This window comes from Apis cerana, linkage group LG2 (assembly GCF_029169275.1).
Source record: "Apis cerana isolate GH-2021 linkage group LG2, AcerK_1.0, whole genome shotgun sequence".
Classification (NCBI taxonomy): Eukaryota; Metazoa; Arthropoda; class Insecta; order Hymenoptera; family Apidae; genus Apis; species Apis cerana.
In genome coordinates, this window is record NC_083853.1 from 14,549,850 (window position 1) to 14,566,085 (window position 16,236).

Consider the following 16,236-nt stretch of genomic DNA (forward strand, 5'->3'; position numbering starts at 1 on the left):
TTTACTTATAAAAATAAATCTATAAAATTATAATTTTTATTATAATCATATTATTATAATCATAAAGATTATAATTAATTAATATACTTAAAAGTAAAATATTAAAATAATATTTTTTTAAAAAGAATTTCAAGGTTGGATTTGAAGATCATACTGTATTTTTCTAAAGAATAAGTAAGTTTATTTTTACTCATTATTACATAAATTATATAACGTATCAATGTTAATTATTAAATGAAATATTAAAATGAACTTTGTCCAAAGATATCTTCTTCGACAAATATCTGTATTGATAATTTTTTTGTAAGAGAGGTCAAATTTTTATTATATCACAATATAATTTTTTATTCTTTTTTATACTTTAAATTTTCTAAAAATAAATTTTGTATAACTTTATCAAGTGAGATAAAGTAAACAAGTATCAAAAGATGGAATTTGAAAATTTTTTATAAGACTAATAAATATACATAACAAACACATAAACACATAGTGCTTATATATATTCAGTAAAATAATTTAGATTATATGCATATAAAGTATAAATATATTATGTATGTTATATTTATTTTATTATAGCTATAAATTTTTTTATATTATTGTATAAGATGAAAATATTTTTTATTAAAATATTATATTTCTTTATTATCTTTAGATTTTTCATATAAGTTTTGAATAATTCAAGTATTGTAATTTTTTAATATACTTTTATTAACAATAATAATACTACAAAAAATAGAATATATAATATAAAAATGAAAATGAATTAAGTATATTTTTTAATAAAGAAAAACTATTGAAATTACATGTAAAATAATAAAATATTAACAGCTTGATATAAAGTAGTAGCGTAGCCCACAAAAAAAGTTATTGCTCTATGAGGTTGTTTTGCAAATACAACATACACTAACGTGTGAAGAATTCTAGCAATTACAAAGGTTCTGATTAAGAGTGAAGCTAACCATATAGAAGGATTTGTAGTTAACCAGACAAATGTAACAATATACCATATAAGAATATTTTCTAAATCATTTAAATGTGCTCTGCGTACACGTTCAATCTCAGAATCATTGGTAGCAACTTTTGCTCCTTTTAAAGTTACAGCATCTTCAGGATTTGAAAATACCTGTAATATAAAATTTTATATATATATATTTATATTTACATTTATATCTATATTTACATTTATATTTATATCTATATTTATGTCTATATCTATATCTACATTTATATTTATATTTATATATAATATTTATATATTTATATATTATATTATATTTATGTATTATTATACATATTTATATATAAAATATAAAAACATTTATTGCAAAATTATTGAACATACCTTATTTTTAAATCTGTAATATGCAGTTAATGGAACCATTACAATTAATTTTAAAGCAAGTATAGTACCCCAAAATACAAAAATTTTGAAAATTTCTGTTTCTATAAGAGACGTATTTGAAGACATTTTAATCTTATTCGATAATTTAATTCAATAAACTATTTGAATAATAATAAATGTCGTCGTGCGTTCAAACTACGTTGCGTTAAACTAAGCAAAAGATTCCTGAAATTAAAATGATACTGCAATTTGCAAGTATTTATATAACTATGTTTAAAAAGTATAAGAGTAGGGATAGATTAAAAAATTTAATTATCATCATACATTAATCATTATACGTATACAATATGCGTATCATTATAATGACAAAAAGAGGGGGCAAGAATAATTTTTAATATACTTATATTTTCAAAAATCTATGTAAATATTTGTATATTTCTTTATATTTGAATATTTATATTTATATTTTTTATTTTTCATATCTATTATAACTTTATATTTATCAAATATGTATTAAATTCAAAATATAATTCATACATATATGTAAGTATGTGTATATATAAATAGTATAAATAGTATAAATTCTACAAATTCATTAATTTACAAAATTTATATTTTTGTCCAATATCGTCCAATGAAAATACGTTAAATATAAAATGCTTTTTACTGATTGGTTATTTCTGTTGGTATTTATGTTAAAATGTACAATCAGAATTCTCTTTAACAAGAAGAATTTAAGCGATAAGGTTATATATATATATATATATATATCGTTTCTTTATACGTCACGTGATTGGAGATATACTTTCCAATCAGGAAACAGGAAGTCTAGATATTTATTAAGTGAAATATTAAATTGGTCTAAATTTTTAATCGTCAATTAAAATAACATGAAAGAAAACTTATTGAATCAATTTAAGTATAATAATTAATTCGTTATAGATTTATTTTCGTTTAATAAAGTATCGATGGTGTATTAGCAAATAGGGAATATTATAGAGCGCATGCGCGAGAAGCAACGCTGACGCAGAAGGTACGTCAGCTGTTTTGTTAGAGGTGCATGTATCGGGAATAGTATATTGTTGACTGGAGGGGCACTTCGCAGTTTGTTAGTCTGATCATATTTCTTTGTTTATTTGATGTGCAGAATCGTACTATCATCATAGAAAACGTCCTGCCGCGAGTGAAAAATCCCGACACGTTGAGAAACGGCTAAGAAAATTATAGTAAAGACTGTAAATTGTCTGGAAAACCCGTTGGAAATTGATTCTCACGAGAAGGAGTAGTGTTCGCAAAGGCGTCCGTCCGACTGTAGTGTTCTGTGCTACCACTTCAGGAGGTTTGGGACGTTCCGCTTCCTGGAACAGACTGCAACTCTACTTCCAGAAAAAAAATATGGCACAAACAACGAGTAGCGCTCTGAGGGCACTTGCCCTTGAATATAAAAGTCTTCAAGAGGAACCCGTCGAGGGATTCCGCGTGAAACTCGTTAACGAGGACAACATGTTTGAGTGGGAAGTGGCTATCTTCGGGCCCCCGGATACTCTTTACCAAGGAGGATACTTCAAGGTAATTATTATAATTATTATTAGCTTTTGTTCGTTTAAAGCGTAAAGTCGGCCAAGTAAAAAAATTCTTTTATTTTTACCTTTTTTCTATGTAAACATTACAATAGGATACATACTTTTCGTTTTGTTGGTTATGTTTTTACTTTTGCGTTCAAAGAGGTCCAAATTTTTTTTTCATCGAAGAAGCTTGTTTTGATTCCAATTATTAAACGCGATTAAAAATTTGCAATTATATGTTATATATACTTTGTTTTCTTAAATTTATGACTATTTCGTTATTATTATTTTTTCCTTTTAATGATTTTTATTTGCTTAAGAATGATATTTTTACCATAACTTCTTTCCCGCCAATCTTAACAATAGCATAAACTTAACCATTCATTAGTAGTATTAAATTTACATGGTAACACGCAAAGCATTACGATTACCTTGACCAAAAAAGCAGCAACGCGGATGATGAGTTGGTCGCGATTAATCCTTTGATTTCTCTATATAATAGCAGGCGTTGCAATAGTTATTGCCGTAAATTTGTTCGTCTTTCCTAGCTCGTTGCGATGAATGTTTTCACGTATAAGTCAAGCAACGACTTTCAACCAACATTGAGCAATCTGAAAATTAAAGATTACTCAATGCAGTCGGATCGATTGCGTTCCACGTTGATTTGCCCTTCTTATAGAGCTCTTCTTATCGGATTTTTACACGTGTATTCCACAATCGATAATACATCTCGAGACGTAATATCACAATTGTTCTTATTAAATACAAATATTTTCCAATTGTGGTTCTCGATATATTATACATATAATTAATACAATCGCATGACTGCATTTAAAAAAGTATATGATATATAAGCAATGATATTTAGAGAGTTTCAAATGAAAAAAAAAATGATTTGGTCTCTTTTTTAAATTTTCCTAAATAATAGTAGCTACGATATCGTTATATATTTTCATAATCTACTTTTAGCAAATAGAAAATGAATTCTGCCGTTACCGTACAGTTATATGGTTTTTTGTAGAATCCGTGTCCGCTTTCTAAACCACTCTCTGCTTCGTTATGAATTTACGAACACTTATTCACGTAACGCGTACATTACCTATCTTCCCACAGCAATATAACTGGTCGCAACGAGCACAACACCGTTATTTGCGAATCGTATCGTTCCGTACACGTGATCAGCATCTACGTGGGTGTCTCGAATCCTGTTCCACGAGATTCTAACTCACGCTTTGTAATCGTAATGCGACTCGATTGTAAACAGTGTCGTCACATATTATTATCATGATAATATGGTGTTCTTTGTTGCTAGGTGGTTATCGCGATAATGCGACACACATAGTATGGTTAATCGACATTTCTCGCTGTCTACTACAAAAATCTTGCCGAACATTTAAATCGACAATGCTCTTCTGACTCGACATTTTACAGATTGCAATACCGCTTCAACCTCAAACGCAATTTTAAATTTCTTGCAACTCCTCTTAATCAATGAAGTTCAATATTCCATCGTTCCACGAGTTAAATTACAATCGTAATTATAATCGCACGCTTTCCGCATTATCATTTTCCGAACGGAAATTATAACTTGCGGTTTATCACGAACCGTATTTCTTTCTCAGGGGTTTTACGATCGACCCAATGAAGTCGAGGAGTAGCGTGTGTTGCCATGTTACATAAAACGCCATCGAGCATTGTCTCGTGTCTATCTTTGGCCGGCATCCCTCGAATCACCTGAACGACTTTCACCCAGTCCCATTCCGCCTCAGATGAACAGGCCGGATTTTTCTCTCCAGGGAAAAGCGGCGTGTCGCGCAAACAGGTCAGCCACGGCGAACGCCGATAAATGGGTCTTCTCGGTATTCGTGTATCCGTGTGTTGCCCGTGTCATTTTCTACAATCGAGGATCCCTTCTTTCCCTCTGATTTTGGCCCATTTAATCCTTTCACCTCGCCACGACGAGAGATGGGCATCTCACGAGCCCGACTTGACCGTAATATATATGCCTTCTCTGTGAAACTGTTACTATCCGAATCGATATGCAATTCTCGTTTCACCACCAAACCGTTAAATCTCTCGCATATCTCACCTATATACCTTTCGCTTGATCTTCTCGAATTGTTTTACTTTGTCGAATTTATCCATCGATTAGAACCGCCTTAGTATCGCCGATATCGTTGAACGCGATAACGAAGTTATTAACGGAGCATTTTCAAGTGAAAGTATAATCTCGTCGCAACGTTGCCTAGGGAGAGAAAAAAGTGAAAGAAAAAACTGAGCGAAGTCTCGATGACTAATCAACTTGAAGAGTCGAGAATCAACCAAGATAACGCGTATAGAGAGTTTATTTCGGGCATCCAAAGATGGGAGACAACTGTGTTGCTTCTATCTATTCGCACGTGAACGGTATGAATAATAATAAAATTTCGAAACAGGAAACGACGAACGTTTTTCAAAGATTGAAATTTTTAAAATCGTGATCCGTATTATTCTTGTATCGTTATCGATGCGACTATGTATTTATATCAAAGACCACGTATCTATTCGATTTACCGTTTACATACAACGACACTTGTTGTAAACAACTTTTAATACATATTCGAATATCTGCTTTTCGTTTTGCTTTTTCTTTCATTTGGCAACGAGGTTTACGATCAAACGAGAATTTCGAAATATATTACTTACTCCACGTCTCTCCTGTTACCACGCGTTTCCTCTTCTCAACTGCGACACGTGCGATACGCGTCCGGTAGTTGCACGGACACACGGCCGTCAGCTAAAAAGTTATTGCACATTTGGCACAGTGACAACTACAGTTCGACGGATTGAAAGAATACGGAACTGCTACGCGCCAATAACGATCCTCTCGGCTGAGGGAAAAAATTCTCATGTATATAATAATTGTTATGAGTTTCGGGTAACATTAAACGACCTTGCTCGACCAAATATGTTTTGGAAGGAGAAAAGAGATGATGATACCTGCCTTTCTGATTTAGGTCAGTCCTTGATCCTCCCCGAATCGGCGCGAAGTTTACGTACGACGATGGCCGTGTCTCGCAGTGCCATCTAAGGGGTGACCGTCAAATGCTTATGGTCGAGAAAATAGGTCGAGAAAATTTATAGGTCACGCAGTGCAGTCGAATCGAAGGACGAAAAATCAACGAGCAAACGACCTTTTGAAATATCGCGATAACGGAAAACGTATTCCGTTTGATTTCTCCTTGATTCTTTAAACATTTAAATCTCATTTCGAACACTTTAGCCTTTTTTTTCTCTTACCGCGATTTCAATATTAATAATTTTCTGCCATGATATATATTTCTCGCTTCCCGATCATTAAATCTGTCCATGAATTATTACGTGCAATATATATATTTTTTTTCCACCTTCCATTATGTTATTGTCAAGGTAATATGTTTCCATCACGTGTTAATTGCATTGCATTATTCAAGAATCGAACGCTTCGTCGTTCCGTCGCATAACGTATTTGAGCGGATATATTTTTTTATATTTTCCTTAACCGTAATTTCTCCGATTGTTCCGACGTGTGTAACGGTATAAACGAATATACAAATCTCGATTTTTGCCCGGTGTCGAATATCACGCGTGCGTTATTTTTTCGTATCGTTTCAGGAAACATAAGGCCGTTGTAATTGCATAAATAATCGATCTCGTCCTCGATTCCGCGAATACCTTTCGCCGATGTCATGCGAGATTACCGACTGATAACCGCGCGATCGATTTTCCCATGTCACGTTTGAAAAGCGCAACGCAACCGTCCGCTCCTTCCAACAACAACCCCTCCCCCTCTCGTCCCCCGAATGATTAATGCAATTGTCAAAGGCTTTATCTCGCAGTGTCGCGGCACGTGTCGATGAAAATCGTTTGCCCGATGAAATCGGGGAAAAAAGACGAAGCTTGACCCGACTCAACAGAGACTCAACCCGCTTAGAACACGACTCAATCGCGAATATCGATGTTTAATTGAAAGGATTGAGTGGAACGGAAAATAGAAAGGATGAATAGGAGGCTGGATGGAAAGTAAGTTAATTCTAGGACGCTCTCTGTCCCGGAGGACGAGGTGGATATTTGGGCCATGACCAGGTTGCGATCAATATAGCGTCGGCGAAACCATCGGCGAAAGTCTGGCGATCAAAGTCGGGAGGACGGCCCTTATGCCGCGCGTGAAACGGATCCATCTCTGCGCGGATCGCAAGTGCGTGAAAGGGAAAGAGGAACGCGCCGTCCCTCGCGTTTCGTCGCGACACAGGGAGGGAGGAGATGATCGTCAATTTGCCCGATGCCGTTATCCCGTCTGTTGTCACAAAGCTCGCCTATTCGTTACACCTATTCATTAGATACGTCCTTTGTCACAGATTTTTGTCTTCTCGGGGAAAACGATTCACGGGGGGGAGTAGATTAATTCTATCGTTTGCACAATCGGATCGAATTTCGTAAAGGCCCCGTTCCTTGGCTGTTTTTCCGGGCAAATTCATCCCTCGCGTGATCGAGCTCCCCTCCAGCGCTCTTCCCTCCAACGACGCCCACTGTCGTCCAACTTTTTCCAGACGCGGCGAGCAATTCGTAAATGACTTGTAAATAATTTCCGGAACGAGGGCCGCCTTTGATAATTTGCATAAACGATTATCGACCGACCCGTTCGAATGCACCACCTTTCTTTAACGCGCGCGTCCCGCGCCACTGTTCTTTCTTTCTGTTCCAGGCACATATGAAATTCCCGCCGGATTATCCGTACAGCCCACCCAGCATTCGGTTTATGACGAAAGTTTGGCATCCGAACGTGTACGAGGTGAGTAAATTAACAGGAATTATTTGTTTTCTCCCCTCCTTGCGCTTCGAGTTGTAATCCTTCCTCTCGAAGGATATATATATATATATATTTCGTTTCGAAGAATATAATAATTTTAGACCGAAGGTGAGATTTCGTATCGAATTCCGCTTTATATTCGAAGCTCTTCGACTTGGGATCGCATCTCGCGAGTTCCTCGTATGACCCTTAAGCGACTAGCAAAGAGTCAACGACCGTCCAAAGCTCGTTGGATATCCTTGTCCAGTCGCTCGTTGGAAGGGATGAGCCTAGGCGAACACGCCGCGGCTAACGGGAATAAACGCACGGAAATTTCATGCGTCGGGCAACGTGCATTAATTATACAATGGCCGATGGACGTAGCGAGTGGGATTATTACGAGAAGGATCCCGAGGAGACGCCGGCCTCCTGTTTTATTCTTGGAAATGAGTAAGCGTGGATGAAAGCCACCACCCGATATCATTTCGCCTCGTAACGATCGATCTTTGATGGATAAATATATAAATAGCGTAAGGAAATAAGAAAAAGGAAGATGGTAAAATAAATGGCCTGTGCATCGTTACTTCTTCTCGATCAAACTTTCGTTCCCGTTATATCGTGCGAATATACGTATATACGCTATTTTCCGTGCAACGAATACTTTTCATACGTTACGTCTTTCTCTGCTCTCGCACCAGAGGCCAATGCACTTCCATCTACCGTCGTCTCGAGCTTGTCTTTCTTTCCTTTCTCTTTCTTTCTTTCTTTCTTTCTTTCTTTCTTTCTACCGTATGATAATTATTCGCAAAGAGCTGCAGCAACGGCGAACAACAATATAAGTTAATTTGTTTAACGAATATATATAATGGATAGATAACAACAGGGATTTCCTGTCACCTCGATGAACTCTGTAATCGATGTTCCACGATTATCGGTCAATCGAAGCATATATCTGCACGATATTTTTCAATGCGCTTAAATACGCATCAGAGCTTTGTCACTGCGACAGAGAGGATAGGCCGTCCTCTGGGTGGAAAATTTACAAATTGTACAATTACACGTGGGGCGATTCGAGATCCGGGACTAAAATTTCACGTATAGCCCCACGAGCGTTCAATAACGACGGAATGACTTTCTACCGAGCCTCTTTGTCCGCGACCGTCTCGCCACGTGAGTCACGTGCGTGAGAGATTTCTTGCTCCGCGGGGGATCTTACGACGCGTTGTAAACATGAGACACTGGCGGACAATAATAGCTCTCCCGCTTGAATTTTTCCCTCCCTCCCGGCAACGACAAGGACGGCAACGACGAAATACGCTATTGTTCCCTCGAAACTGTTCGTCGAATGACAAGTTGCCGCTGGAATCCCGGTAATACCATATTCCTTTCGAGAAACGAGGAGAGAACCGCGGCAAATAAGCGACCGAAACTTATGCTCGACAGTTATTCCAAGCTCTTTCGATGCGCATACTAACGTCACGTTATCGTATATCTTCAATGAACCCGCTCCCGTTGCCTTATCGTTCGTTTTCGCGCGATAATTCCCCATTCTTGTCCGCAACAATGTTTCATCGAGCTGAAAACGGTCGAAACTTGGGTAAACGCTTGACAATTATCCTCTAACGAACGAGACACGTCTCTTCTCCTTTTCTCTCGTCCTCCTTCGTATTCGACGGGATGCGAAGAAAACTTCCCTACCGATCTCTGATCGAGCATGCGCTCTCTTCGAAGTTCCGTCCATGTTTCACGATGCGTTTCGAGGACGCTCGACCGTTGATACACCCGCTCTTCTTCGAGATACGCGGTTCTTTGGTCGAGGTAGAATCATTACAAAATCCATAGGCTCGTTTGCCCTCGGCGAAGAGGTCGTCGCCTCAAGATTCGACGAACCGTAAAACGTCTGACCGGCTGTACGTGCACGAGCATAGAGAGAGGTTCACGCGCGAGCCCTCTATCTGCTGCCTGGCCTGCCTTTGTATCCGAGTAGCGTGTGCGAGTGGTGCGCGTATACGTGTGTCGCAAGCCCGCTCGACTGTGTCCGATGGCGGTGTATCGACACGAATTACGCGTGTATAGGTGCTGCCGTTTACGAGCTACGCTAAGGTCGTAAGGTGGAAACGCTCCTCGTATAAGGCCGCGCTTAGGACCTTTTCTATCTTTTCTATTAACAGGAATCAAGATTCTCTCGCGGAGAACGAAAGCTGTTAAGAGAACGAACAACGTTTGCACGGTATTTCTTGATTTTGAAAAATAGAAGAGTTTGTGGAAAGTGTTCGCGATAAAATTGAATTGGGGATACGCAAAAATCGTTTCGAGGAATAAACGGACGTTGATAGAAAATTGGAAGAGTATATTTCGAAAGCGCAAAGTAAATGGGAACGCGCGCCCACGCCGTTTTGTCAAGATATTTAGAAGCGTTGATCGTCTGCGAGGCTTCCTGTTTGGATCGGTCAGAGGAGAGTTTCTCCTCCGCATCCACACACGTCTCTCGCTATGATTCATCGGCCATTGGAGGCGTGAAAGTGGTTCAGTCACCTCGTCAAAAATAATTCGGTTGTACGAATCGCGTTTCAGGTTATATCCAACGTTGGTTATTTCGTTTATCAATTTGATCGGAAAGATCACGTATCGTATTATACGTTTTGTCGCAACACGGGCTAGATATTGGCAACGATCGAGTCGTATTTTTGCGATCAAAATTTCAAACTAGGGACTGGCTAATTTTCTCCCGGATTTACGAGAATCCTAGAAGAAACCAAGCAAGCTATATATCTCGTGTATACCTCTCTCATGATAGTTTCTGATCGAGGGGTCTATTTTCGAGGCTGACCAATGCTCGGCAAGGTGCTCGCCTCGTTCGAAGATATACTCCTCGTTTCTCTCCCTCTTTTTCTTTCTTTTGCCAACGTCGCTAATTTTAAAAATTTACTCTTTCGGTGTTTCACTCGCACGAGTGACGTTAACGATTTCGTCTACGACGAAGTAAAGCTAAGCTAAGAATCGTCGAAAACGTCGCAATAACGCGAATTTTCGTTCTCGATCAAAATTAATCTTATCTTAGAAACGATTCGCTTGATTCGTTACAGTTACGAATCGCGAATAAAAAATAAAACCACCGATCGATGAACGTTTCTCGATACAAATTACGTTGATACTTCGTTTCGCATGCGAATAGGGGTTAAGGAGGAAAAGAGATGTCCGCGTTTATTATATCGAAATTGTATAATTATATCAGGTATTTTCGAACGTCGCTCATCAAAGCCCAGACTTATTTTCGCCTCGTATAAGCGTCATGTACCACCAATCTGTCGAGCAGAAGTCGATTCAAAGATAAAAGTTTGTCATCCGTTATATCCGGCGAGGAATCGCGCGACCTGTTGCACAACGTTCAAAATCAACTCTCCGTATTCGTCTCCGCATATTCGCTCTATTTTCCTTTTCCAATTCAATTCTCCTACGTTTCATCGGTCTTACGAGAATCTGTGTCGAGTTCGTGTCGCAAGAAAATTTATTTCACGATCGAATATCGAGTTTCGTTTCCCCCTCCTCCCCCTATATTTCTGTTATCCAGACAGAATACCATCTAGATTTCCAATCTCGTTGGCCAGAATCGAAGTTCACGAGTGTCGGGTTGATAGATCGATTCGGATCACCTTACCAGCTGCGCGCACGAGCTGCCGAGAATTATTTTCTCTGTACGCAACAGTGGCCGCGAATTTTCGGGAATCGAAGCGGACTGAGAACTGTTCTTCTCTCTCTCTCTACGCTGGCCACTCGCCAACGGCACTGCGGTATGCCACGCTTTTGTCCACAAGGAGTGTGCTTACCACACGAGCGTATATCTATCTTCTTACCGCCCTCTCTCTCTCTCCCCCCCTCCTCCCGCTTCTCCGGCTCGTTGAGCCTCGAGTCGAGATAGAAAGTAGGAAAAGAAATGTACACATTCAGCTCTTATCGCGGTGACGCGTCAACATTCGACAGCGTGCAACTTTAACCGCGAATCGAAAGATTTCGCAAGCTCGAGTTTCCGGGCGATCCACTTCCAACTATTTCGCGTTTATAAAACTCTATCGCGCGTTAATATTCCACCCATTCGTCTCACGTGCGATATATATATAAATTTTTCCTCCCATTTCACGCTGCGAGAGCGAAAAGGAAAAGTCGGTTCGCGAAATCGCAAAATTCTGTTCTTCGTATTACCGATTCGCAAAGTAAACGATGGTTTCGCTCGCGCGGAAAACAAACGACGGTGAAAGTTTATTTGCGAACAAATAAACGGTTTTTCTTTCGGTGAGGAGCGTTCGGTGAGCCGATTCCTCGATGCTCGATTCGATCCATCGAAAGTTCGAAGATTATTTTGCAAATTATTATACGCGCGAGACGCGCTTTTAATGTAGCGAAGAGAGCCGCGAGAGTGGCACGAGTCGGCTTTTATGTAGCGGCGTTTCTTATGCCGATCGATCGGGTTTAAACGCTTCAGTGAACCGGGACGAACGTTCCACGAAGACATACGGCGCTAGAAGTCGCCCGTGTAAATGCTAATCGAGATTACCAAGTAGATTAGTAGATGTTTCGACCGGCTGGATACGGAAGTTAGTTGCCGGCTGGCAGTAACGGTTGTGACGGACCAGAAACTGTGCACACCACTTCCTTTCAATGGCCACCGCCACGCAGTTTCACCCATTGTTACGCCTATCCATAACCTGCCGATTAAATCTAATTAACCATCGGGTTTCCGCGTCCATTACGCGCTTTTCATTCAACGGATAAATTGCCCTATGCATCGCGCAAATCTTGTTCGTATCCGATTATAATGCCTTCTCCCCCCTCCCCCCATGGAATCTATGAAACTGGCTCGATCGACAAAGAACGACAAGCGCGGCCGAGTTGCTCAACTTCCGAGAGCAAACATTTCCTTGCGTCACGAGATTTATATTCAACGTTGCACGCTCTTCGCGAGAAACGACGAAGTTCTCGCTTCGAAAAACATCGATCCTATTGCGATTCGATCGCTCTTCCGCGCGAAAATTTCAAAACGAAACGAGTCGGCCATGTTGAAATACGAACACGGTCGAGGAGAAAAAAGGAAAACGAGAAGAAATTTTCTACGTTGCATGTCCGCGTGTACACGTATGTTCGTGACTTGGGATCCGAATATGGCGCGAATAAAAGGAACTGGACAAGGATTTTCAACTCTGCGAAAGAAGTTGCGAGTTTTGTCCTTCGACTCGGTCGGGGCTTGTTTCCAGCGTTGCTTCTTCAGGGACGATTAACGTGGAACTCGCCCCCTCCCCTCTCCTCTTCTCCGATCAAATATCTCTCGTCAAAGTCGATCGTTGCTTTTGGAATTCGTTTCAAAAATCTTCGCGCATTGAACATCCCCATCTTTTTTTTCTCGAAGAACGTTTTATTATTGATATTTTTATATTTGAGTTACTTAAAAATTGATTTAATATTAATCGTTAAAATTTAAATGCTGCGTAGAATGGAGATCTGTGTATATCGATTCTGCATCCACCAGTGGATGATCCGCAAAGTGGAGAACTGCCATGCGAAAGGTGGAATCCGACACAAAATGTTAGGTGAGCATTATAGAATGAGTATCTTCTAAACACGTACTATTGCGTTACTTCGAAAGAAGTCCTTTAAAACGGATCTGGTTGGTCACTTTTGACGAATTTAAAATTAAGTCACGAAAAAAATCATTTCTTACGTGACAATGCATCAAGAAACTTATTCTTCGTACATCATCTCTAAGGACTTTTTAATAATGCATAGTATTTTATTTTATTTTGTAATATTGAATATCGAAAACTGATATTCAATGTAGGTAATTTTAATACTCGCTAATGTGAAACGTTGATTGTACAGAAATGATAAACGAATTGTAATTTTGGAATAGGACGATCCTGTTGTCCGTGATATCGTTACTGAACGAACCGAATACGTACAGCCCTGCCAACGTGGATGCCTCTGTAATGTATAGGCGCTGGCGCGACTCCAAGGGTAAAGACAAAGAGTATGAAAATATCATAAGGTACAATAATATTGATCTATTCCGCATTTTTTTTTTTCATTTATCTTCTACGTAACATTTTTAAATAATTAATATCGATAATAAATATTACTTAATTACGATCGTGTAATATAAATTTATTATGATAAAATGAATTAGTAAATTGCGTTTTCGAGAAAATATGAATAAAAATTGGACAAATTGGACAAATTGCGTGTACATGCAAGAAAAATGTGATTTGTTGATTACAGAAAACAGGCACAAGCGGCGAAGATGGAAGCTGAGAAAGAGGGGATCGTCGTACCGGTAACGTTGGAAGATTATTGCATTAAAACTCATGCGAGGCCGGCCGAGCAACAGTTAGACATGACGGATTTCTATGATGACGAGTACGAACTGGATGACGACGATGATGACGAACAAATGAGCGCCAGCGATTACGAAGACGGTGACGATAGTGGCAACGGAGAGTCGTGATCCATTTTCTGAAACAATTAAATAAACTCGAAAACGCTAATTATTATCAGTTCTGTATAGATTAATAAATTAACGGGCTTCTAAACCGGACGCTCTCTCTTTTCAGACGTGCCACCTAAAATTCAAATACACGGTCGAAAAAGAAATTATTCGTCGTTTAGATGTTTAAGTAGAGTTTAAAATAACGTTGATCATTGCATAATTCGTTGTCGCAGATATCTTAAACGAATCAACGTTAAATTTGGTTAATAATCATTTATCGCTATTCTTTTTATAATCGGTTCGAGAATTGAATATGGGAATATGAGAAATATGAGTTGAATTTTGATTTCGTTATTTAAAAATTCCAATTGAGAATTATTGCAACGCGAAGAGAATGAAATGAGATTTCATTGTAATCGGGAAAGATTTGAAGAAGATTTAAAAAATAAAAAAAAAAAAAATCGATAAATTATGTTTTAAGAAACTAACTCGGTGAATAAAACCAAAATTCTATGTTTTTAATTTTAAGATATGTTAAATTATTGAGAATGTCGTGTTTATAAGCTCTTTAACTTAAGCAATATACGGTATGAAAATGAGTACTTTGTTAGAAGCACTGTGCTTGTTGTGTTGTGGTTGGCACGTCGATCTTTTAACTAGATAAAAAGTAAAAGGACCAATTGATTTACCTTATGGTGATCATTGATGAGCGTTCGATAAAATTAATCATAATGAAAAGTACAATGATTGGACTGGCTCGAGTCTTCTTTATCCGTGTGTCGTATTTGAAATTATCAATGGGTATATCAATTGATCCTGCATTTCAAATCTTCGGTAAAATTTACGTTAAATAAAGTAAAATTTCTCTGTGTTTCGTATGATTATTTATGTTACAAGTTAAAAGTTGGAAAAGAAATTCGAATGTGTGAGAAAGAAACAAACTGCCAAAAAAGACCTGTTAAACATTCTTCGTAGTCATAAATTTTATTTAAGACAAGTATGATGTTTGAAACTTCCGAATGTTTTTTCTTGATTGAAACCGCATATCGAATAATTGATTTCATTTTTCTTTTTTTATACATGCAGATTTATGTAAGTTTAAATATTACTCCTGTAAGTACTTCTTTATTATGAAGCTACGAGGATTGTATTTTACGAATTAGTTTAACATTTTAGAGCAGGTCTTTAGACAGCTTGTTTATTCATTATTATATTCATGTTTAAAACATTTATAGTATAATTTTTCCTATGATCGATATATTTTAAGTTTCAATGATTTATTTCGTTAACATTACTAAATTTCTTGAGAAAAGTACTGATGTACGTTTATTAACTTCTACGTGCATTGCGCTACATCCACAAAGTTAGTTTAGCTTATAACGATTATTAAGATCTCTTGATGTTAAGTATTATCTTTCACACGGGGACGAAGCTTTGTAGGTGAAATTGATTAAACATAAGCTTACTACTTAAGTGAAAGGAATACCAGATACAGCTAACCTACTCTGTGGTAGTGTATCTGTGCTCGTACGACTGAAATTGTAAATAGTACATGAAACTCAATCTTAAAGACATGAAATGTGTAAATGGTACTTCTATCTTCGTTCTCCATTAGCCATTTTATTAAAAGACCAAAATTAAGTGTTGAAAAATGTTAAACGATAAAATAAAAGCAAAAGAATATTTAAATTTCAATATTGTCTAAAGGAAACATATATTCAGCGCTTGTAGTAGTATAGCAAAAAGTAAATATCCCCTAGTTCCTTGACATACTGTAAAACCTTTTTCATTTCATGTTGTCCCTAGTTACTTAATAATAGATAAAACTGTGTAAGACACTGACATAACACTAATAATTTGTATACTACATAATTCTTTTCTCCTTTTTTTGTACATACCAATAAAATCTCTTCGTACAATTTAATAAAACTAGCGCAACAATATTATATACTTTGTTCATAGTTTAAGTTAAATATTACTTCAATTTTTCATATTTTCGTATTTATAATGATCTTAATTAATATACTTAATAATATTAATAGACTGA

General features: G+C 37.6%; 2 protein-coding genes across 6 annotated transcripts; one reads left to right on the forward strand and one right to left on the reverse strand.

Annotated features, from left to right (window-relative positions):
- Positions 1-684: 684 nt before the first annotated feature.
- LOC108002764 (microsomal glutathione S-transferase 1) lies at positions 685-5,197 on the reverse strand. Of its 4 annotated transcripts, none has more exons than XM_062070926.1 (4): positions 3,904-5,197; positions 3,339-3,518; positions 1,343-1,567; positions 685-1,123 (listed from the first exon to the last, which is right to left on the reverse strand). In XM_062070926.1, the coding sequence occupies exons 3-4, from the start codon at positions 1,466-1,468 to the stop codon at positions 800-802; spliced, it is 450 nt and encodes a 149-aa protein (XP_061926910.1). In that variant the 5' UTR covers positions 1,469-1,567; positions 3,339-3,518; positions 3,904-5,197; the 3' UTR covers positions 685-799. The 4 variants fall into 4 exon arrangements, with proteins under 4 accessions (XP_061926910.1, XP_061926911.1, XP_061926912.1 ...); XM_062070927.1 differs by having other exon boundaries at positions 4,007-4,109; XM_062070928.1 differs by having other exon boundaries at positions 3,909-4,101.
- LOC108002762 (ubiquitin-conjugating enzyme E2 R2) lies at positions 2,123-16,118 on the forward strand. 2 transcript variants are annotated; one of them, XM_017064600.3, is made up of 5 exons: positions 2,123-2,911; positions 7,631-7,717; positions 13,199-13,296; positions 13,617-13,751; positions 13,982-16,118. In XM_017064600.3, exons 1-5 carry the CDS (start codon positions 2,738-2,740, stop codon positions 14,205-14,207), a joined length of 720 nt encoding a protein of 239 aa, XP_016920089.1. In that variant the 5' UTR covers positions 2,123-2,737; the 3' UTR covers positions 14,208-16,118. The 2 variants fall into 2 exon arrangements, with proteins under 2 accessions (XP_016920089.1, XP_016920090.1); XM_017064601.3 differs by lacking the exon at positions 7,631-7,717 and having other exon boundaries at positions 2,220-2,911.
- Positions 16,119-16,236: the final 118 nt, after the last annotated feature.

Coding starts and splice junctions, on each gene's coding strand:
- LOC108002762 (XM_017064600.3), top strand. CDS start 2,738: ATGGCACAAACAACGAGTAGCGCTCTGAGGGCACTTGCCCTTGAATAT. Junction 2,912..7,630: donor ACCAAGGAGGATACTTCAAG/GTAATTATTATA, acceptor TTTCTGTTCCAG/GCACATATGAAATTCCCGCC. Junction 13,297..13,616: donor AATCCGACACAAAATGTTAG/GTGAGCATTATA, acceptor ATTTTGGAATAG/GACGATCCTGTTGTCCGTGA.
- LOC108002764 (XM_062070926.1), bottom strand. CDS start 1,468: ATGTCTTCAAATACGTCTCTTATAGAAACAGAAATTTTCAAAATTTTT. Junction 1,124..1,342: donor ATTACAGATTTAAAAATAAG/GTATGTTCAATA, acceptor TTTATATTACAG/GTATTTTCAAATCCTGAAGA.